This window comes from Lycorma delicatula, chromosome 9 (assembly GCF_047948215.1).
Source record: "Lycorma delicatula isolate Av1 chromosome 9, ASM4794821v1, whole genome shotgun sequence".
In the NCBI taxonomy this organism is placed as follows: Eukaryota; Metazoa; Arthropoda; class Insecta; order Hemiptera; family Fulgoridae; genus Lycorma; species Lycorma delicatula.
The window spans coordinates 79,435,695-79,459,198 of record NC_134463.1 but is presented as its reverse complement, the minus strand read 5'-3'; the positions used below and the strand labels follow the sequence as shown (position 1 = coordinate 79,459,198).

Genomic DNA, 23,504 nt, shown 5'->3' with positions numbered 1-23,504 from the left:
TGTGGTGAGATCAGGACTTCGTCGTAGCCATGATAACAGAGCTGGTGATGCTGGAATACAGCGGTCAAACCAACATCCTGGAAATTTTTCATTCAGAAGTGCATGGACTGGTAGAACAAAATGTACAGGTGCTATACCCCGCTGCAACCGTACTAGTTTAATGAGATCCTTCTCCTGAAGCTGGGGTATTAACCATACCTCCATCATCTCTAAATAAGTTTGTGCATTAACTGGCCCGTCAAAAAAATAGGACCAAACAAGTGATGAGCTGTCATTCCAGCCTGCATCATAATGTGCGGTGGATTTCTTTCCAACTCTGTCGCATAATAAGGATTTTCCTTCACTCAAAATAACATTTCTGGCACACGAACTGTGATAGATTGTACCATTGTCAGTAAAAATCACCATTCCATAGGGAATTTTTCTAATAAAGCCCAATAGGATGCAGTGTGACATTCCATCTGACAGTTCATTGATAAACATTGGACGAAGCAGCCTAACTTTCAAGTCTTTTCATAGTCTTGCGTTGTCTGCAGTGTATATAGTTCAGCTAACAGTTTACGAGTTGATTTCATCGGGGATTGTTCAATGGAAACTGCAACAGCAGCACATGTTTTTAACCACATTAACTTTCATCCACTCCACGGCCTATCTTTAATACTGCCTAATTCAAACATGTTTTTTCCAAGCCAACATGTTGCTTTTTGTGGTGGCGGCGGCTTATTAAAGCGTTGCCGAAACTTATCACTAATTAATTTCATTGTTTTATTTGTATGTTGTTCATGAACAAATACACTTGTCACTAACCGCTCCTCTATGCTGTAACTGCTCATGTCAGCCATTTTAGCACAACTCTCCTTTACTCAGTGTGTGACATAAAAACATGTTGCCATTGGACCTCTACAAAAATACCATATGCTCTAAACACATGTCCTAACTCATATTTTTCATTAACTTTTCATGGGTACAATGACTTCCCGGCCACTCTGTATATTCTTTTCTTGAATTTGAAAGAAGGAACAATGTAAGATCAGATCTTAGTAAAACAAGAGTTCATTTATTGAGCATTAAAGTTTTGTACTAATAGTTCAATGTATTTTTATTTGATGTAATGTGAATACCTTAACATGTTTAATTATTGGAGTATTGAAGTAATATATATATATATATTTTTTTTTTTGTAATCTGAAACCTTCAAACATTTTTTGCTTACTCCACCATGCAATTCATTTCTTTATAATTAACTTTTTACTTACCAGGCCAGTGTAGTTAACAAAACATCATGCAAACTGAAGAAACAATATGCAAAATGTAGATCTAAGTATGATTTATTAATCTCGAATTCTAAATGAAAACTAATCTTAGTATTGAAGCCATATTTAGTATAAACATTTTGCGTATGAAAAGCATACCCAAAAGATATTTTTTATGTAAATGGCAGTCATTTAAATATTTAATTCCAATCTTAATTCTAGTTACTTTATAAAAATAAAAAAATAGCCAAGTAGTTAATTTTTTGTTGTTGGTTTTCATTTACGTAAGATTGCACATGTGTTTATTTGGTAAGAAATTAAATCTCAATTATTTGACCAATATAGATAAATTATTTTGATTATCAACATATTCTACAAAGCTTTAAAATTAATTCCTTTTGTCTATAAAAGAGATGAAAATTTTTTAAAGATGAAATTTTAAATGGCTTTACATAAAAATTGTAAAATTTTTGTATTCTGTATATAAAAGTCTTATATAGAATGTATTTGTTAAATTTTGAATTCAATATCTTATCTAAATGAAAAGTTGAAAATTTAAGGATTTTCCAATTTTTTTTTACTTTGAATAAAGATATTCAAAGGTTAGATATTGTATAAACATTTTCTAAGTTCAGGATAATGTATTTAAAATTTTTGTATTTGTAAATATGACTAATTTACTCAAAATAAACATTCAAGAATTAAGAACTAGTTGAAATACATATTCGTAGTGCAGATAATTAGCAAAAAAATAAATAAATACTGCTACATTATTTGACAATATAATCCTTTTTTCTTTGATTTGTAGAATAATTACGCAAAATCTTCATTATATACTTAAGGTTGTTACACGCACTAGAAATACATTGCCTTTACACTTTACATAAAAAATTCTTGAGCTTTGTTGTAATTATAACAATAGTTGGACAGAGTTAGTTGTCTTGTTTTAAATATTAATTTTTTTTGACGAACCAAAAAATATATTTACTGAGAATATTATTACATTAAAGCATTTCTAGTAATGTTTGTGTTCTTACAAAGCCAGGCATCAACTTAAAAAAATGAAGTCTATTGATGCACTATTGCAGGAGATCCCTACTACTTTAAAAACAAAATGATGGCTTCCATTTTTGAGTAAACTCTACTTAAAAGATTTTTGGCTAGTTCAAGTAGCTTGAGAGGTGTAGAGTTTCAGCATATGTTGTTTTTTTAACTTATTTTTTACTTAATCCACACTATTGCAGATGATTTTTTATTAATAATAATAATGATTTAGTATTAATAATATATACAAGAATTTTTCATGTTTGCTTTAACAAAAAATTTTGTTAATTAAAACTTAATTAAAATAAATTTAATTAATTTTTAGCATGCCTGTTGCTGTTCAAAAATATTTATATTTTGTTTTTTTTAATAATTGTCATCCTACAGATAGTAAGAAGCATATTGAAAACTTTGAAATAAAATTTGTTGTTTATTTGTTAATCCTTCATTCCCCATGTGACCACTATTCCCATACGTTCATAAAAATTTTTAATTAAATGATTATTAAAATATTCAGATAAAAAATAATCAGCAAACGTGAAATTCATTTAGTTTTTCTCAGATTCATATAAATATTATTATAACTTCATAATTAAAAAAATGTAGTTTATGTAGAAAAAAGTAAAAATTTTAAAAAAAGATTATGAAGATTTAAATCCCAAGACCTCTCTAATACTCTAAACTGCTATTGTAAATATACAAAACTATTTTAACCACTTTGAGATCTGCTACTAATATATTATGTAAATTGCAACCAAATTTTTATCCATGTTTCTTGGCGTGGTTGAAGGTTTTTAGATATATTTTATCTCAAAAAAAAATATTATTTATTATGTATTAGTAGTGGAGTTTTGCTGGCTGAAGCACAAACTTTAATGAACTGGTAACTGTGAGTGTCTATCATTGTGTGAACTGGGTTTGAACTGAATGATTTGAATCAGTAGAATGAATAGTACAAAAATAATTAAATTTATGTTAAATAAATATAAAAAAATTCTTTTCTTAATGGACTTCCTATAGAGCAGGGGTGGCCAACAAGTAGATCGCGATCGACTGGTCGATCGTTGAGGCTAATTTTGGTTGATCGTTGATCGCTTGCAATGTCGGGGGTGGAATTCCGTGTACCATGTACTTTGAAGTGACTGTAGAAGACAAAAAAACTTCCTAGCAATAGTTTAATGCATTCTGGGAATTTGCCAAGGTCATAAATTCCTAGAATTCTGACACTGTGATTTCCGCCCACCCAGCACAATACATTTTGACTTGTGTGTTACACTTGTCACCGGACGCAACAGTTACGACTCGACTCATCGAAGAACACAGTCAGGTAGCTTGAATATTTGGTAGTGTCATACGGTAGCTTCTTTTCTTTTGTATTAACAGTAGTATTATTAATCAATATTATTTATCCTCGGTGACCACGTTGAGTTTCTATTTTTTTCTGATTAAAATGTAAGTACCTTTTCTTTGTTTTAAATTAAATTGCTTTTCTTACCTATCTATTTATTTGATAAGTGAGCATTCACAGCAAAAGATCTCTAAGTTGCGGTCTTTACACTGAGAGAAAAATAAGGGACAGTATTACAAATATATTAGGAATAAAAATAATACTATTTAAATTAAGAAGTCAGTATTGTTTTTATAGTTAAAATACAACATTTTAAAGTTAGTAAAAATCTACCTTGAAAAAGTGTCGTAAAATCGAATTTTTTAGGTACCGCATGTACGGAATGCTGCTGCTATCAAGAGTTGGGTCAGGAAATTTATTTTCTTCATGAGCCTATATCTCGAAAAAATAAGTGATTTTAAAAAATAATATATTTTACTTATCTACCCATACCTCGCTGGAATGCACCTTATACTGAAACACAGTGTATAAACATATTATGCATTACACACCCCTTCTTCTCCATTAGACGACGCCTATGACAAGTCGATCGCGACACACTTTTAACATAAAAAGTCGATCTAATATTCAGAAACGTTGGCCACCCCTGCTATAGAGTATGCATGTGAGGCTAGAGTGGTAAGTTATGTGAGCACCTCGTGGGTGGCTAGACAAATCACCATCAACTGGTAACTAATGAGCTGCTCCAAGGCTGCTGTTTTAGGAGGTGCAGTGGGATACTCTTATAATATCTCTGCAAACAATTGTCTGATGTTCAAAATTCAAACAGGGTATTTGTTACATCATGCATCAGGAAATACTCAATCTAACATCACTGTTATTCGAAAATGTATAGCTGACTACATTTAATATAACTGTATACATAATGCTAAAATATAGTTCTGTACATAATGTACGCTTATAGGTTATATACCAATTAGTTTCAGATTTGCAGGATACATTTATGTTATCCCAGGGAAGGTGGTTTTAAGCCATCAACGAAGGTCCTAGCTCCCTAAGTTAAGATATTATTCATTATAAGAAAATATTAATTTTTTCTTCATCTCCAAGGAGGGTGAAATGTGAATCTTTGCATTAAGGAAAAAATAGATCAATAATTTTACTTTATTATTTTATTTCTGCCACCATGGCAAAGAAATAAGTTATGAATCTTTCATTGTCAAAGGTGGGTGTACTTTAGTTGCAATAGTTACTATATCTTATTTTTTGTAATTTAATTACTTTTTCAGGTTTCTATAAAGTCTGAATATTATAGTTATTATTTGTCAGCATTATTCCCACAACCATAAGGATAACATACATTGCGGGAGTCCACATCTCCCACTCTATAGTGAACTCCTGCAGTGTACATGGGAATGGTGACCATAGTAAGCTCTGTGGGGGTCTAGGGTGCCAGTCCTCCTGGTAAATTGGGAATGGTGAGCTCTGCGACCATGGTGTAGAGCCTGAAGAGCTCCTGAGTTGGATCTGGGATTTGCCTGAACTGACCTGAACCCCAAAGTCCTGGTTCTGGCTAGTTTTTATATAAAGTAGGCCCTCCAAAAGACCAATAATTCTGATAATAATTGGTGCCCTCTGAGCTTAGTCAGCTGACTGCTTGCCCTTGTTTAGCACCAGGGTAAATCTGGAAGCACTATGACTATGACAAGTTATGTAGAATAATGGTATTATGGTTAGGGATTTAAGTTTATCAAATAAAAAATATTGAGTTCATCCCAAATAATTGTAAACACCTGTGATAGATTTGATTGTGTATTTTTAAGGATGATAGTAACAGTTGTGAAAAAAAAATATAATCTGAAAAAGTACAAGTTAGGCGGAATACATATGAACAAAAGAGTTTTCAATGAATTTTTAGTGGTACAAAATGTACTACCTCAGAATAAACATGGTGAATGCGTAGTTACGCTACAAGGATATTAAATAAATAATAGTTTATTTATTTAATATTGATGTTTTTAATCTGACAAATCATTTTAATCAAAAATTTGTTATAACCTTTTAATGGCAACAATATTCATAGTCTGTATTTGCAAAGAGATAAAAATTTTTTTTTCTGAAACGAAGAAAAAAAATATTTTGTAGTATTAAGAAGAAAAATTGTAGCTTGGGTATCCTAAAGTGTTCTAAAATATGCTTAAAATGCAAACGATGGTGTTGTTTAGATGCAAATTATTCTTATCAATGATAGAAATATTGTACATTGTATCCCTAAAGACAGGCTGTCATGCCAATTTTAGATTTAATCATTTAAGTTATTTTATTAATACTGCTTTTCCTGTTATAACAACCCGGGAAGGATGAGTGTCTATGAGATTAACTTTGTTGGTGCTCAGTTTTAAAATTAATTATATTTGGAATTTAATGTATGAAAAATGTAATAAGTTAATTTTGATGAAACAGATTCTGCTTGTAAAAAACTAGCTAACTTCATAACTCATCTTGCTTAAGGAATATTCCAAAGTTGACTTCTGATTGATCCATCTGTATGATGACTGCCAATACCCATCTGCAATGTGCAATCTTGCTCAGTCCTATGTGCCATATATTTTATTGTTTGTAAAGCAGATCATAGCACTATTGAGAGGCTTCAACATTTATGTAATGTTCTTACTAACGAACATTAACAAGGCAAAGCGTAGTGAGTGGAGAAATGGCATTTCATTATAATATTTGTTAGTATGAGTTACCTCATAACAGTACAGATTTCAATAATGACTACAAGATGGTTGTCCTTCAATTCTATTTGAATAGGTAAAAGGCAAACTAATTGATGTTCAGAAAATGGCTAAGTCATTGACTTTCCTTGAGTATTGCAATAAATGCAAGATTAAAGGTCAGAATGATTAATGTTGAGACCAAGAAAGAGTGAATCTATATCAAAAGAATTCAGTTCTTTTCTGTTACTCCCCCACTAATTTTTTGACTCCAGGAAATACTAATAATAATAATAATAACTAGGTTGGAGAAATAAAATGATATTACCATTTTTATAATAGTTACTTATATTTATAAATATAAACATTATTTATTGATCTTAATACAAAGAAATAAGAAAACAAACTTTCAAATGGTGATTATAAAATAATTAGGAAACAAAAGTATGAAGAGTTCAGACAGAACTATAAAACCAAAAGGTGTCTGCTGCATTATGGCGGGACCTCAAGGTAATTTGTAACAAAATTAATGGAACTTGAAATTATAAATCCTTTTTTAGTATAAACTGTATGCAACAGTATATTTGATTTAATGACGAAAGCAGTGGGGAACTCTCTCTAGTAACCGTTACAGTATAGTAAATATTTCACCATATTAAGTATGTATCTTTTATTTTTACTTTTTTGGTGACCATGACATTTTTAAGAATGATTTATTAGACTAAAGAATTGATGTAATTTTCAACAGAAGTGGCAGAAATTAACTGTTTCATGAATCACAAAAAGAGTATGAAATAGCCTGTATCACATGTAATAATGAGAATGTGGCCTTCTTAATAATATGTAGCCTTAAAATTGTTTTCAGCACAATGGATCCCAGGGGTAAGGCCTGCTTAGATCTTCTTAATCTAATCCTGTAATCAATTATATGACTTTCATAAAAAGTCATATGTGTTTAGAATGTATTTCATATAATTGCTTATTAAATAAGATTTCCTAATTTTAAGTTATGCAGAATGTTCTAGTAAAATACAAATTCATAAATTTAAAATTAGTTAAAATAATTCTGTTTTCTTGGATAACTCGTTAATTTATACTGTTATTGCGATTACAGCGTACATTAATTATAGCGGAATACATGTGAACAAATAAGTTTTCAATGAATTGTTAATGGTACAAAATATACCGCCTCAGATTAAACATGGTCGACGCGTAGTTACGCTACAAAGCGACCTTTGGTATTTTAAATTTAATTTGGTGAAATAGTTAGTAGCTTAAATGAGCGTTGTTTTAGGAAACGGTAAGTAGAAAGTGAATTCTCAAAATATTTGTTCTACAAAAGTTCTAGAATTTTACTTTTAAAGGGAAAATATACGTTCAGGAAAAATGGAATTATTCTAAAACATACTATTGTTAATTCGTTTCGTTATTTTTTGTAATCGTAATCTGAAATCTATTGTTTTTAAACAATATTCTTTTTGTTTTTAAGCAGTCCTCTGCTGTGAATTTTTAAATATAATTCTCCGGCGAATTTTGAAATATAACAATTTATTACTATGCTGATCAGTTCATTCGAATTGTTATTTATAATTATTCTTTGAAATGTAAAAAAAGGGAATATATCTTTATTTTCACGTGGGTGTTTTACATTATATTATTTAAAGTTCATAGCCTATCGAAATTTACATCTGTACCTAGTGCCATTATCTTCCGGTTGAGGAAACGAGTCCTAGAGTAGAACGCGAGAGAGCTATTTTGCTGAGTGAAATATTTAGTGAATTAATTTTAGTGCTAATTCGTTTGACAATATTATTTATATTAATATAATGGCCAACAACGGAGCTCCCGATTCCTGGGAACAGCAGGCAGATAATGCTGCAGGGGATTCCGTAGACCAGAACGATATGTCGGCTAAATTTTCCACGTTGAATGTTAATGCAGCCGAATTTGTGCCTTCGTTTTCGTACACTTCTTCACAGCCAGAAACTACAACCCCTCAAGTAGAAACCGTTGTAAGCCAGATATCTCCAGTTACCAATGGTATGTAATTAAATACATTACACTATCGGTAATAATTGTTTATTCCTCAAATTGGCAATGTATACTGGAAAATGTAGGTTAGGATTCCTAGTGATAGAAATGTACCGTACCTTTCGTTTTGACACTAGCCCGATGTTGCATATTAATAGTATTTACGATTAAGAATATAATATTAAATATCGGAAATATATTATAATGCAATTATTTATTTTGCAGCTGCCTGTTAACGTCGTAAGTTCGTATATATGTAATTGAATAAGTGTCATTCGATAGTATTTATATTTTTTAACGCACAATACTCCGAATAATTTTTGAGAATTTATTGTTTACATTATATTTGTAACGTAGTTTTATTTGACTTTATGGGTTTGATTGTAAAAGTTCTGTTTAATTGAGTGTGTACATTTATTGCTAGTGTATGTGTTATGTTCCATTATGTTGTGTTAATTTTGTTTAACGTTAATGAAATGCAGATTTAGAACGGTTTAACAATGTCTTGTAAATGAAAAAAAATATTGGTTTCTGTTAGCATTTGTATATTACACACATGTAGATAATCAAAATTTTTGTATATTCTATGTAAATATTACTAAATAAGTTCCAAAATGTTTGTAAAAAGTTGTAAAATTTCAGTGTTTTCTTTTGAAATATTAATGAATATTAAGGGTGAAAAGTACTTGTGTATGGTTATTAATTTAGTATAATCAGTCAGTTTTTAGCATGATACTTATAGAAATTTTTTTTTTAAATGTACAGTTTGGATAATTCGTTTTGTAAAAGGATGTGAAATTGTTATTAGTGGTTTTGTGAGAAATAAATTAGATTTGGATTGTTTTTCAGAAGTTGAACGGTGAATTCATTAGGAAAATTGATTTACATATTCTGTGTTGCACTATCTCCTTTATAATATAAACATTTAATTGCAATTTAAGTACAGGAGTAGAAAAAGCTGTATTCCTATGTTTTAAGAGAAAAAATGACCAAATCACTTTTGTCATATTGTTCAACAGCTAGTAAAATTTAATACTGTAGGGAGTATTGTATGCTAGGTAGAATATTTTTGCATGGTAGCTCTAATTTGTTCTGAATATTTTATTTGATCAGTAATAAAGAATTTTATTATTGATCCTAAATACATATATGTATGATACATATCTTATCCTAAATGTGGATAAGATATGTATATTATTTTTTATTTTTCAAATCACTTAAAGAGTTCAGAAAAAATAAGTAGGGGTTTGTGTATTTGTACAAATGAAATTTCCTAGTTTTATTTTATAAAAGGAGTTTATTGTATTAAAATTAAATTTGCAGTTATAATTTTATTTCTTTATTTTGTGGATAGTTAGGATCAGACAGATAAGTGTAAAAAATATAAATGGTTTAATTAAAGAAAAAAAACAAACATATAATTGCATAGTTATATTTAAAGAAAAAAAAAATTAGGTGCTTTTATTTTTATAAAGGCTCTTAAAAAAAAAATTATTATTGAAAAATATTGTTAAACTGTAGATAAATAAAATTATTTGTACATGTATATAGTACATAGTATATATATATATATATATAAAATTACTTTCACTGGTGTTTATATAAGTCATCCTACATATAATCTTTGTGTAATGCATAGTGTAGTAGGCTGAAAAAGTTTATAAAGACTTAACAAATTTTATCTATAAAAAGTGTGAATTTTTTTTTTAAACAAAATAATTATTAAAAAATGATAGTTGCTTGGCATATGTTATAACCAGTTTAATCCAGATTATTCAGGATCTTTTAGTAGATACATAGACCAGAACAGGTAACACGTTATGTTTAGTTTTCTTGGTCATACAATGAAGGCTGTTTTACCAGGTATATACTTAAGATATTTTTGTTTTGTTTTTATTTTTTTAATTTTATTTTTTTATACTTATATGTAAAATTTTACTTGTTTCTTTTTATCTTCAATTCAATAAATTTATTTTTAATGTTTTAAATTATATTAATTTTATTTCACTGTATTCTTAATTTAACCTATATCTTTACTTGGCCTTTTTATTATGTAGTCTAAAATATAATTTTTAATTTTCCTTTATAATAATTTTTTATTTATTTTTCATTTCTAAATTTGACTTACTTTAGTTAAAATTATTTAATTTTTTATTATATTTATAAATGTATTCTTTTCCTACCTTCTTGCTGATGTCATACCATATGTCTTTAGTAATTTTTTTTCTTAGGTTTTTACTATCAGTGTACTTAAAGGGGTTTTAACACATTTCATTCATATTCTAGCATAACTTAACTTAAAAAATATTTAACTTTAAATTTTTTATTAAAAATATATATAAAATATTATGAATTATGGTAACATAACGAATAATTATTTGAAATATTTATTTTTGTTTTAACATTTTTTATTCTTGTCAATTTTTAATAGTAACGTTAAAATATACTATCTTATGAGTTAAATTTTGGACTAATTTGTTCACCACAACTTGCTAACCTTTTATTTATGAAGGTCCATCTCTGCCTTGGTCTACCTTATCAAAATCTTTTGTGTTCCAATCATTATATTTTATTGTTTTGTTTATAAATATAAATTCCACAATATGTTGTGAAGTTAGTGCTACATATTTTATTTTACTGATAAACAGAGCTATTTAATTTTTCTCATTTTTTGTTTAAAGTTAAGTCTGTAAATATATATATATATATATATATATATATATATATATATGATGAGTTAGAATTTTTAAAGTATTTTTAAATGGTTAGAATTTTTATCTGTCCACAAAACTTTTATTAATTTTATTAATAAATTAATTAATGAATACAGCGTAAAAACATACAAAATTACTACTCGCATTACTGAGAAAGCCAAAAGCTAGCAATGTCAAAGTATTTTCTTAGAAAGATTGTCACCATGTTGAAGACATTTTTGAAACATAAATTCACAAAGGTAGTTGTTTAACATTACTTTAGCACCAAAATGTTACCTGAAAGATAATTTTTTCACCTTCATAGCCACTATATTAGTCTGAGCATCCATGATTAGATCAATCATGTGATTAATGGTGTTGTTGTAGCCATATCAATTGATTGGCAATCTGTATGTCATTTTATATATGCACTCCATTGACCAGAAATTGTCAACAGTGTAACAACTGATCTTCGATAATGAAAAAAGTTATTCTCTGTTAGGTTTTGTGACAAATGCCACTCAAACGCCCATTACTGTTTGAGTAAATGACCAACATTATATTTTTTATTTAGTGAACATTGATTGTTAATTTCCATATTGAGCCCTGGTCCTCCTAAAACTTGAAGAGAAACTGATAATATTATTGCACAAAATTCTTATAAATAATTGTTCCACTTGTAAATAATTGTTCCAATCAACTAGATTACAGTGATTAATTTTGAATTGGTCAGTCGTATATTAAAATACAACTGAACATCCTTTCTACACTTATTTAGAACCACCTTACCTTTAACACCTTTCTCAAATGTTAGTAGCACTTTAAAACCTTGTCGTGGGTTTCACATTTTTTCTTTTGACAAAAAATTAACACTTTGAAGTAATTTAAATACTTTCGTAAATTTGTTCAATTCACAAACTTTGAAAATATTAGTAGGAAGCTCCATCACAGACTATATACATTTAATCACTGAGTACTAACATGCACCAACTACACTTGTGTTATCGCTTTCATTTTTGTCTGTATGAGATTTGCATAAGAAATCGATTTAATATGCTCGATGAGTATTTTGAAAAAAATATTGTTTTCAAATGTAGCAACCAACTTGGATTTTTTCAGTGGTGGTAATCCTTGCTTTTTAGAACTTTTTATCATTAGGTTTTATCTTTTTTTTAAATAAACAACCCTTTTGGACCTGTAAAATTTATCATTTATCTGATTTTTGGAAATCAAATCAGATTCAGAATCAGATTTTAGAGAAATAGAGGTAAAATGATAAATTCACAGAAAATATTTTTGTTGCAAAAACAAAACTATATTTAGACAATACAAAATACAAATTTTTGGTGACATAACCATACAAAACACTAGTACCATACTATAAAAGATAAAGCATAATACAACTTTTTTTTTTCAGTCATTAAACAGAAATAAATTCACTAATATGTTGAAGCATTACTTCAAAAAGATCTTTCTGTAACTATGTCACCATAAAAATTCACATATATAGGAATCCATTAATTCTCTGGATTTTCCTTTTTATTTCATTATTTGGTACCCATCCACATACCTCCAAACTTAACCTACACTTGCTTCGCTCACTAACCTTGAACGGCAAGCGAAGTGAATGTAGTTAAGTTTGTTTAGATTATATTTATAATTTCTTTGCAAATACGCAATGATTTTGAAGAAAAAAAGTGGTACCTGCTTACTGAAAAAGGTTCAGATTTATTTCTTTTATTTCAAGTGGTGTGAGCAAAACACATCCTGCATACACATAACATAAATAGATAATTATGAAATTAGTCCTAAATCAACAAACAAAAAAGTGGTGTATTTAATTTAAATAAGTGTTGGTTAAAATGGTAAAACTTTTTAAAATCTAAAGAATGAAAATTACGTAAGCGTACTTAAAAAAAATTGATAAACATGGCTGTTGGATTCCGAAAAAGAACCGATGATTGGATTATGTTTTTAATTTATTTTTTATTTTGACTAAAGATATGTTTCTAAAAAATAGAAATTAGAAAAAACCATAGTTTTAATCATGAAATGTTTAGAAATAAAAAAGAAACAAGAGAGAAAAACTAGATTTTAATTAATTATTATTAATTACTAATTAATATTAAAATAGGAAGAACATTTTAATTGTAAGTAAATTTTTTAATTTTTCTCCATTAGTATAAGTACAAGATTTGCTTTCCTGCAAACATTTGAGTAGCTTTGGGGAACCTGTTGTTGTGAATGTTTTCCAGAAATTGAAGCATACTGAGATATGTATAACTTGCCCTTTAATAACAGTGAAGAAAGAAATTCAGTGGAGATCTTGCTGGTAGGTCTCTGGGTAGCAGTTTACCTGTCTGGGAAATGAGAATTTTAGGAGTCTCCTGGAAGATCAGCCTTTTTGTAACATCAGTTATATTCATCTTTTTAAGAGTGAACTATCAATAAATTGTTATTAAAATATTCTTTCCAGGATTATTTGGAGGGGGTCAGTAGTAAAATTTCTGTAGTAAAAGTACATTGCTAAAATGCAGTTGTTCAGGATGGCACACTAGCAGCAGGTGATGGTAAATCTGTCTCGTTGTTAGCCTTAACAGTCTGAGGATTCACAATTGATAATTGGTTGTAATTACATAGTTATTGGAAAAATGTATTCCTTAGTTCAAATATGAAAACTATGAGGAATCTATAAGCTCATTGTCCTATATGTGAATTAAGCCTTCTTCTCTATCCAGCACTCTCTCTCCCTCTCTACCCCCCCCCCCCTCTCTCTCTCTGTGTGTGTGTGTGTGTGTGTGTGTGTGTGTGTGTGTGTGTGTGTGTGTGTGTATGAGGCACACATACACAAACACAATAAATATTCTATTTTCCTGTTAGAGCACGTTAATAACCTTGAAAACATCATTTTTGATTTCTTCAACAAGAAACTAATTTTGGCACTGCCATTTTATGCCCAATGAACTTTTTCCTTCCTACTGAAATTTCTGAAATTTAATCAGCTGTAAATGGAAAGCAGTTACATTTATGAAAAGATATTTTAGGATAAACAATTTTGAAATTGTAATATCTGAAATGTATTAAAAATGGGCAATTGCATTTAAAAAAGTTGGCCATCACAATGGAAAAAATAATGTTTTTTCAAAATTTACTTGGCATGTTTATAAATCTATAAATAAAGGGAAGGTTCTTTGTTTAAAGTTATTTGTATAACCTTTAGCTTCTGAGATTGTTGTAGTCATGTTCTGTTGATCGTTCTGTAGACCTGAAGAATGAAGTGAATAAAGTAAAGAAGTTAAGTTTATTTGATTGTTAGTTTTGCTTTTTAATTGTAAACCTAAGAAGCTAAATAGTTTGCCTAATTCACAAATTTATGTTTTTTTACAAATCTCATTTATAAAAAAATCTATAATTATTGCATTAGTGGTTTTACAGCAATGCATATTTTATTGCAAATAATTATTTCACTGCAATGCCAAACAAATTATCAACCAGCATGGGATTATATGGATTAGAATTTTGTGTCTTTAAATGTCTGTATTTAATACAGTAATAAATTGCTGATGTAGCTGGGAAATTACTGACAACTCACGTTGTTGAGGAGAAAGTTTTTCAGATTTTAAGATACTTTCTGTGTAAATGTGTGTAAAATTAAATTAAATCTTTAAGGTTGCATAAAATTAAATTACTTTTTCAATTATTGTTTAAATTTTTGTTTGTTTTTCTTATTTTTTAAGTTGTGACAAACTTAGTATGTAGATTTAGATTTTTTCAAATTAATTAAAATTTGTAAATTTGATATCTAATACTGTTAGTAACTTAGAATGTGAATTATTTTCCTTTTTAAAATTATCTATTTTTAGTGTCAAAATCATATGATTATCTGAGTATACATTATATATGATTGTACAGTATATGATTATATGTGTTTACAGAGTATACAGTACATGAGTATCTGTTAATCATAATTTAGTTATTTAAAAATTAGTAGTATTATCTGATTATTATGTTTTACCATCAAGTATGTTCTTTCTTATCATCCTAAATACCAATAAGTTATTTACTTATTGGTTGAATGGTAAATATGCAGGTTTTTTTAATTGTATATTATTTTTTTAAATGAGAGACTGGTTAGAAATTTTTTTTTATTATTTATTTTTAACATTAACATTATTTCACACAGATAAAATCTTTTCTATTAGGCATGTATATAATTGTATGTTAGTGTGTGCATGGTGATTTTTTATATTAAAATAAATCTTTACTAATAGTGGAAATAAAAATCAAAATTCATTAACCAGTCAAAGGGTTATCTGCATGATCTGGTTATGTACAAGCTCGATCTGGATAAAATTGGATATAAATAAACTAAACTGTTGAAAGAAGAGGAAGAAACTCTTATAATGTTGCTCTCTCTGTTTGTATGTGTTTAATATGTGTGGTGAGATAATTCAGATATTTAGTTATTGCAGATAGTTTTGAGTATGTGCAAATGACTTGGCTTGGAAGTTACAATATGTTAACGTTAAAATAATTGTGATATGATTAACAGGTCCATATTTTTTTTTTTTTTATCTACAATGAGTTGTCCTTTGTAATACTTATAATATTATTTTTAAATTATTCAAAAAAAAAAAGAAAACGTTTTGTGTAAAATGATATTGTTGAGTTGAATTATTGTGATTACTTTTTTAAATTAAAAATTAAAAGTTGCTGTAGTGAAAGTTATTTTTTGCCGTAAAATCTGTTTTCTACTGTTCATGAATAGTTTTAAGCTAACACAACAATGCTAATAATTTACATTTGCATTACGTTTGGGATTCAAAATTTATTTAACATTAAAACTGCTGTATTTTCCTTTTTCAAACTTTCTCATGCTAGCAGTTAGTACATATGTTAAGAATATACAGTTAAAGTAAATGATTGAGTTTCATCCTATTTAGGTTTAAAAATAGAACTGTTTTAATCTGACCCAATTGTTATTTTAGTTTGCAATTTTAAATTTTGGTTGTTTTTAAAATCTTAAATTTGCGCAACGTTGTCTTTTAAAACATACTGTATTAATTTCTTGGGTTTAGAAAAAGAAATAATAATTTTTGTTAAATATTTTTTCATTTCACATTCCAAGTTTTGGTCTGTATTGTTCATATTAAACCTTTTTTCCTTCAAGGCCAGGTCAGAACAGCATTATTAGCTTCTGGATTTTTGATATCAACTAATTTAAGTAGGAGTTTTTTGTGTTGCAGATTTATATTCTGTATTAAAATCTAAAAAGTTATTGTTACAGCAATATTGTGTTTATTTCCCTCACATCAGTTAGTTACATGCTTGTGAACTATTATTTTAATATATTTGATTAATTATAGTTATATCTCTTAATAATATTTTTTCTTATCATTTGAACATTATCATGTTGTATAGTACATTGTCCTTGGACAGTCATCTGATACTTTTTTTTGATACAAAAAAAATTATATTATGTATTTTTTATATAATTTTTGTATTTTTAATCTTTCTTATGTATATACTTAAAAAAAACTGAATAAACATGGCAGCGAACCTTTTAATTTTAATTTTTTTTAAATAGTTACAGTGTGATGGTCTACATAACTTATGCTTATCAAAATAAATAAAAAATTGAAGTTAATGAAAATTTGAAGATTTATATTGAAATTCAATAGGTGGTACAGATGGTTAAAAATAATCAAAAACGAATTATTTTGGTCTATTTTGTAGGTTATTTTATGCCAAAGTTTGTATAAATTTTGCCAAGTTTGGAATTTAAATACCATACTTGAAGGTGATTGACTTCCAGGTCAATAACATTTGTCTTTCTAGAAAATTTAGTGAATAGATAAACTGGTTCATTGATGATGTTAAAAATTTATTAAAAAAAATTTATGATATTGATTAAATTATAATTATATTGCACCGATAAAAAGTTTCTGAATATACTTAATGAAAATAAATGTATTTTTGAAAACAGCAGTTTTCAAACAATTTAATTGCCTAAAAATCATTTCTTTCTGTTGGCAATAATCTGATTTATTTATTCAGTTAATTGTTCAGTACACAATGAAAAATATAATTAAGAAAGATTACCTGCAATTTTGCACGAAATCAAATTCATAAAACATGGCCCATTCCATTCAGGTGGACATTGAATTTTGTACGCATTGAAACGTAAATTCTTTTTACCACATTGTGAGCAATTGTTTTAGGAATGATTAAATGCTTTATGCTCTGTTTGTAGCATGTGAAATTTTTCAAAGCAAAGGACATTATTTCATTGACACCCTATCCAGATATAGATTTGGTACTATCAAGTCTCAGGTGATATTCATTCTCTTCCTGTACGTGGCAGAGAACATCCGCCGTGAGAGAGAAACAAGTTTCAGTGATCCTTTCTTTTAAACTGGACAGATTGGACTTGGGTTTTTATATAACCCCAAAGATAGAAATCCATGGGGGGGGATAGGTCTTGAGACCGTGGGCCTGGCAATCCACCCTTCTTGTCCTATCCATTGCTAAGGAAATGTTGCATTAAGAAAATCCTCTATGGTAGCAGCAAAATGTGCAGGAGCCCTGTCTAACTGGAAAATGAAATTTTCTGTTATTTGGGGTGCTGCATGCACTTCTAACATATTGAGGAAAATGTTGCCCGTTATTGTTTTTCAGTAAAAAGAAGGAGCAGATAACTCTTGTTTCATCCAATAGTGCAACACACATTCACTTTTTCACTAACATGCTGATGTTCAACAACTCGAATACGGATGAACATTACGTCAATGTTCTCATTCAAAAACATGAAACATTGCTTGATCACTGAAAATGAACTTGTTAAAAAAAAATCACCATCCTGTTCCTACATATCCAGAATGTCTACAGCAAAATTAAATTGTTTCACTTTGTCCTGTGGATAAAGTTGTAACACCTGAATTTTATATGCAGTGAAATGTAAAGTCTTTTTATCACATTGTGAACAGTTGGTTTAGGAATGCTTAATTGTATAGAGGAGTGAAATGAAAGTCCCTCATTGTATGGATGATATACCAACATGTATATGAATGTTGAAATTTTGGACTTGGGGAGTGTTGGTTGCAACTTAATTTGCGAAAAATTCTTTGGGATTTTTATGTGGTTTATGAGATGCTCTATAATAGTTCAGAATTGAAATGAGAATTCATCTGACCAGAGAAACTAAGTTAATGAATGAATCGCTCTTTGTTTGAGATCATTTATTGATACCAGGAACCTGCTTGAGAAAATTATGATAAACCTCTCATAATTTAGTAGTGGAAAAAAGTTTAGAAATATCATTTCTGTTATATAAAATCCAAGGATTACATGAATTGTGTTTTTAAGTGAACAAGTTTTTTTTTATACAAAAGTTCTTTATAATATAATTTTTTTGTTTCTTAATGGTTGAGCTGATATGATTTAATTTAAAAAAAAATGTATTTCTGATTTTGGTATAGGAGTACCAGTCGGAGATGTTGAAGAGCCGCCTGAAGCACCAAGTCCTCTTCTAGGAGGGGGACCTCCTCCAACAGAAGACTCCCTATCATCCGCTCCAGCCGACAGTTGGGAAGCTGCAGCCGATGATGGAGACCCTCCATCATCTCTACTAACACCTGAAGATGAAGATGAGTGTGAAGGAGAAGGTGACAGTGAGGAAGTTATTGTAAAACCTAAAAAGAAACCTGGTAGAAGTTCAGAAGAAACGCGCAGCAAAAAAGAACACATTAATGTTGTTATAATTGGACACGTAGGTAAGTACTAAATTTTAATATGAATTCCTGAAATACTAAAAGTGTTACAATAATACTGCTTAAGTTGAGTGAATTGATTTATTCAGAAAGATTTTTCTTATAGAATGAATAACAGTAATTTCTAAAAAAAAAAAGAAGTGAAATAGTAACTTAATATAGTGGCTAAATATAATAGGCTTTATATTAGCCTAATTATATTGGCTTAATATAAGTGATAAATGTAATGACATGGATGTGCATGCGATTATTTGTAGTTGATGTCATTAGTAGTACTTTTTTCTTAGCATTTTGTACTTAGTATCATTTTGGATCTTTATGTGTAATATTTCTTTTAAGGAAAAGTTTAGTCAGTACTCATTAGTTACTTAAAAACCAAGGGGGATACAAATAGGGGGGGATTTTAATATATTATATAGTACACATATCTATATTCTTTTCAAGTTTGCCGATAGCTGCATTGGTGCTTGAAATATATTCGGACTGTATTTTGGTTTGGTTCTTAACAAAAAATGTTGAATTGCCCAAAATTTTGAAAAAGTATTTTTTCAAGATCATAAGATTAAATATTTTTAAAATCTGTATCTGGGCTAGATTGCTGGCAGGGAAGTTAATTTTCTCTAGCTGCAGGAATTAGTAGTGTTAACATTAGATTATTGTGGATATTGTCAGCAAATGTTTTGAAAGAGATCTTTTTTTTTTATATCCAAATAAAATAGAAAATATTCTCATTCTGGTTTACGTCTGCCTAATTTTCAGTTAGATGCTATTTTTGAACATTTAAAATCTTCTTTTTTATGATAATGAAATTTTAATCTCATAATATCATGAATTTTATTTCTTTGGAACATATTTATATGTAAACTAAGTTGGAATTTCAACTCTGAAACTAAAAAAACAAAATTAATTTTTTTTAATGTGAATTGTAGTTATTCTCAGAAGCAGGTGTGAAAGAATCAGTTAGATTCTTTTGAGATAAACTATACAAATAAAGACTATGGAGAATATATAATATTTGAATGCAGCTACAGCTGTTAAGTCTCTTTTAATTTAATCCCTTTATATTAACAATTTAATAGTAAAAGGAATATAATAAAATTTTGAACTATTTCCAGAACATCTGGAGCCAGTAAGTATGATATGAGAATATCTAATATCTTAGATATTCTGGAGATGGATTTTATAAGTAGGATATCTGGGCTAAAAATATCGAAAGTAATTGCCTGTATTTAAAAAATCAGTTATCATAATCTCTTAAATGTAGGTTCAATCGACAGCATTGTTCTTATATTCTCAAGGTGAGTGAATACACATGGCACAGGCAAGCTGACTCACAATGCAACTGTAGTCAGTCAAAAAGTAAACCCCACAACAGAAGTTTCAGTGTGTGCTTTGTTCATTGGAGTTTCAATCAGTTACAAGTATTCATCTTTGGATCAATCCATTTGAAGTGTCCCAAAAATACATGAGCTGGTTGTTTGACCAATTCCAGAAAAATTGAACTTGCCCACTTGTTTCCTACATGTTTTAGGACCTTAAAACTATTTTTTGAAATCTTTTATTTAAGCCTTCTGCCACCGGTGGTGGCCATTTTTGTATGGTGTGCACATTTATTTTTGTGATTGTAAGGGTTTACGGAAAGTATCGTAACTAAAAAACTATTGGCTGGAAGGATGAAACAAAAAGCATTTTAGTCATATTTTCTCAGGGCAAATGATTGATCCAGTGGTTTATTTACCTACCTCTCTTCTTTCTGTGAGAAAATTATCAATAAATTTGGAACATGAAAAACAGTGTAATTTCACTTTTGGTAATTTTTTTCAATACACAGTTTGAATTATTGTTATATGTAAGTAGTATTTTACCATAAATAATATTAATGGTGATATATTTATCCTTAAATTTTTATGAATTTTTGAATACAAATATTTTTTCATTCAAATTTTGGCTTCAAATTCAAACTCTGATGGGGCGGGTGATAAAAATCTCAAATTTTCCCAACTTAGTGTTTTTGTAGATGTTTATGGCAAATAAAAAGGTTTGTTGTTTATTTTACTAATAAAAAAGTTATAACTTCTCAAAAATCATGAAAAACCTGTTAAAGCAATACCATTTTGACTAACTAAATAAGTGCTCCTAGGGAGGGAGTTTCTTGTTTTCTGTACACTTTAAATTTTTTAATATATTTGTTATATTTAGCCCCTATGTTGATGAAGTTGACATTTTAATATTTATAAATTTTTTTTTAATTATTAGTGACAGGTCATAATTTAACTTAACCAATCCAGTAACTTAATACAATTTTGATTCAAGATGGTTGTAAAACTTACCAAAACTGAGATTTCAATGAGTAGCCTACATTTTTTTTCAAAAATTCATTTTTATATTTGTTTGTTTTAGTGAACACCGTCAAAGAAAAAATAAATTGTGGCAAAATTTTATTCTTCAATGAAATAGCCTGTTTTTGTAGCAATAAAAGTTTATTATTTAGTGTGGTTAACTAACAGCTGTGATATATCTTTTGATAATTCTCTTGAAATTATGTGAGAACGACCTATCACTGTAGTTAGTTAAAGTAATGTCAACTTTCTCAGAACTTTGCAGATCAGTATCCATACTTTGTCTTGTTGAGACTTCTGAAATGATGTATGTGGGTGGATAAAATGAACCTGCACATCATTATTTCTGAGGCTAATATCTACCACTTCTCCTATCCACCACTGATCGTCATACACACAGGCAATAGAGTCTTTTTCTTTAAGTGAAAGTGGTAGAATACTTGACACAGGATGGTCTTCAGAGTCCTTGGAGCCTGAAGTAAGCTAACATCTTACAATGCCTTCTGACACAGGAACATACTTGTGGTAGCTTCTAGTACTAACAACTCTTTCACAGTAGTCAAAACAGTTTTTTTTGAGTTCCTGAAAAATTAGTTACCTCATCTGATTTAATAAAAAAATACTTGAGGTTTTTCAGCTTGTGATAACAAAATTAATACATTTCATCAACGTTTAGTATCTAACTGTTTAATGGCCTTTGCCATCTCTCGTTTTGTTGTTCCTCCTACACAATAACAGGCGTTTTTCCCATGGGATGATCCAAAGAAGTGCCATTTGGCTTCAAGGTTGATGTCTTTTTTGACTGCACAAATTAGCAAAATTCTTTTTATTTTTATATTGACTTGAAGCAGCATCAGTAAAATAGATGAGATTTTTTAATGTTCTGATGTACTCCCTTGATATGGTCTGTTAAAAGTTTTTGAAAGGAATAAAATGTGGCTGTATCACTTAAAATACAGAGTTTTTTTATTGTAATACATAATTTTCTTTGAAATAGAATGTGAAAGGGTGAACTGTGAATTCGCTATTGAATTTTCCTGATGGATATTTTAACTCCACATGTTAAATGTTATATTTTCTGCATGGATTTACTCCTACTATGTGACTGTTACTGAATACATTTTATATTCTATTTACACTCTTATCTAATAATCTGCATTGTTTATCAAATTTTGGACAATGGCATACTAATCAATTAGAGAAATATAGTTATCAATAAGAAATTTAAAAAGAAATCAGCAGTTGGTCTAGCAAAGCTTGCTGCAGCTTAAATAATATTTTCTAAGCGATCATCTAATGTTACAATCTGTGATGCCATGTGTTTTTTTTTTTATAAATAGTAATTTAAAAAATATATGTATGAAAATTAAATCCATAAGAAAAAAATTATAGAGCAGAAAAGGATTAACTAATTACAATAAACTTCCCAATATTGGACATGGCTTCTGTACAACAATCTGTGTGTTATATAGAGGCATCTGCTATTTAGAAAAATGTTAATTCAGTATTATATTTGGTTATTGTACAAAAAAAAAAAAAAATACTTTGAATTAGGACAACAGTATTTTATATTTATTTTATGTAAATTAAAAAAAAATTAGTTTCTAATTAAGACGACTTTGTAAAATTCAAGCCTTTTTTTATTGTTTCTCTGAAAATAAAAACTACTCTCTGTTCATATGTGAATAAAAAAAATAATACTCTATTACCGTAATCTACCAATAAAATTACTTTATTACACTAAAATTGAGTAAAAACAATGTAAGCAAAAAAAATATTAAAATTTTAATCAAAGAAGCTACAGTATACAAGAATATTAATCAAAACACATGTTGGGTAAAGTTAACAAAATAAAATGACACACAGCTCGTATTTGCCAAAAGAAATTGGACTTTAATTACAGAAAAAACAACTTAACCTTATTTTTAAAATAACCTTAAAAAATTAAATGAAATTTTGAAATAAACATAACTTAATTCTATACAGAAATTATACAAGAAATATCAGCTGAAATCAACATATCAATTATAATAATAAGTGACAAATACATAAATATACATATTTCAAATAAATATTAAATAAATAAATATATATAAATATAAAAGATTGAAAATCTTTTGTATTGAGTAAGAATCTAAAAATCAGTTTAAATAACTAAATACATTATTAGAACAAATTACCATATTAATTACAGAGAAGTCCACAATACGACTTCACTTCAGGAGTTATAATTTTTAGATTAATATAAGAAGAGTAATGAGAATTCAGTTCATGAATAGATAAGAATTAATCTCTGCGATTAACAAATTA

General features: G+C 28.5%; 1 protein-coding gene across 1 annotated transcript in view; it reads left to right on the top strand.

Moving 5' to 3' along the window:
• The first annotated feature begins 8,057 nt into the window (after nucleotides 1-8,057).
• eRF3 (eukaryotic translation release factor 3) overlaps nucleotides 8,058-23,504 on the top strand; it is a 54,166-nt gene continuing 38,719 nt past the window's right edge. The window contains exons 1-2 of the mRNA XM_075374907.1: nucleotides 8,058-8,402; nucleotides 18,565-18,858. Of these exons, the coding sequence (XP_075231022.1) occupies nucleotides 8,189-8,402; nucleotides 18,565-18,858 (508 nt within the window). The 5' untranslated portion in view covers nucleotides 8,058-8,188. The remainder of the gene's footprint in view (nucleotides 8,403-18,564; nucleotides 18,859-23,504) is intronic.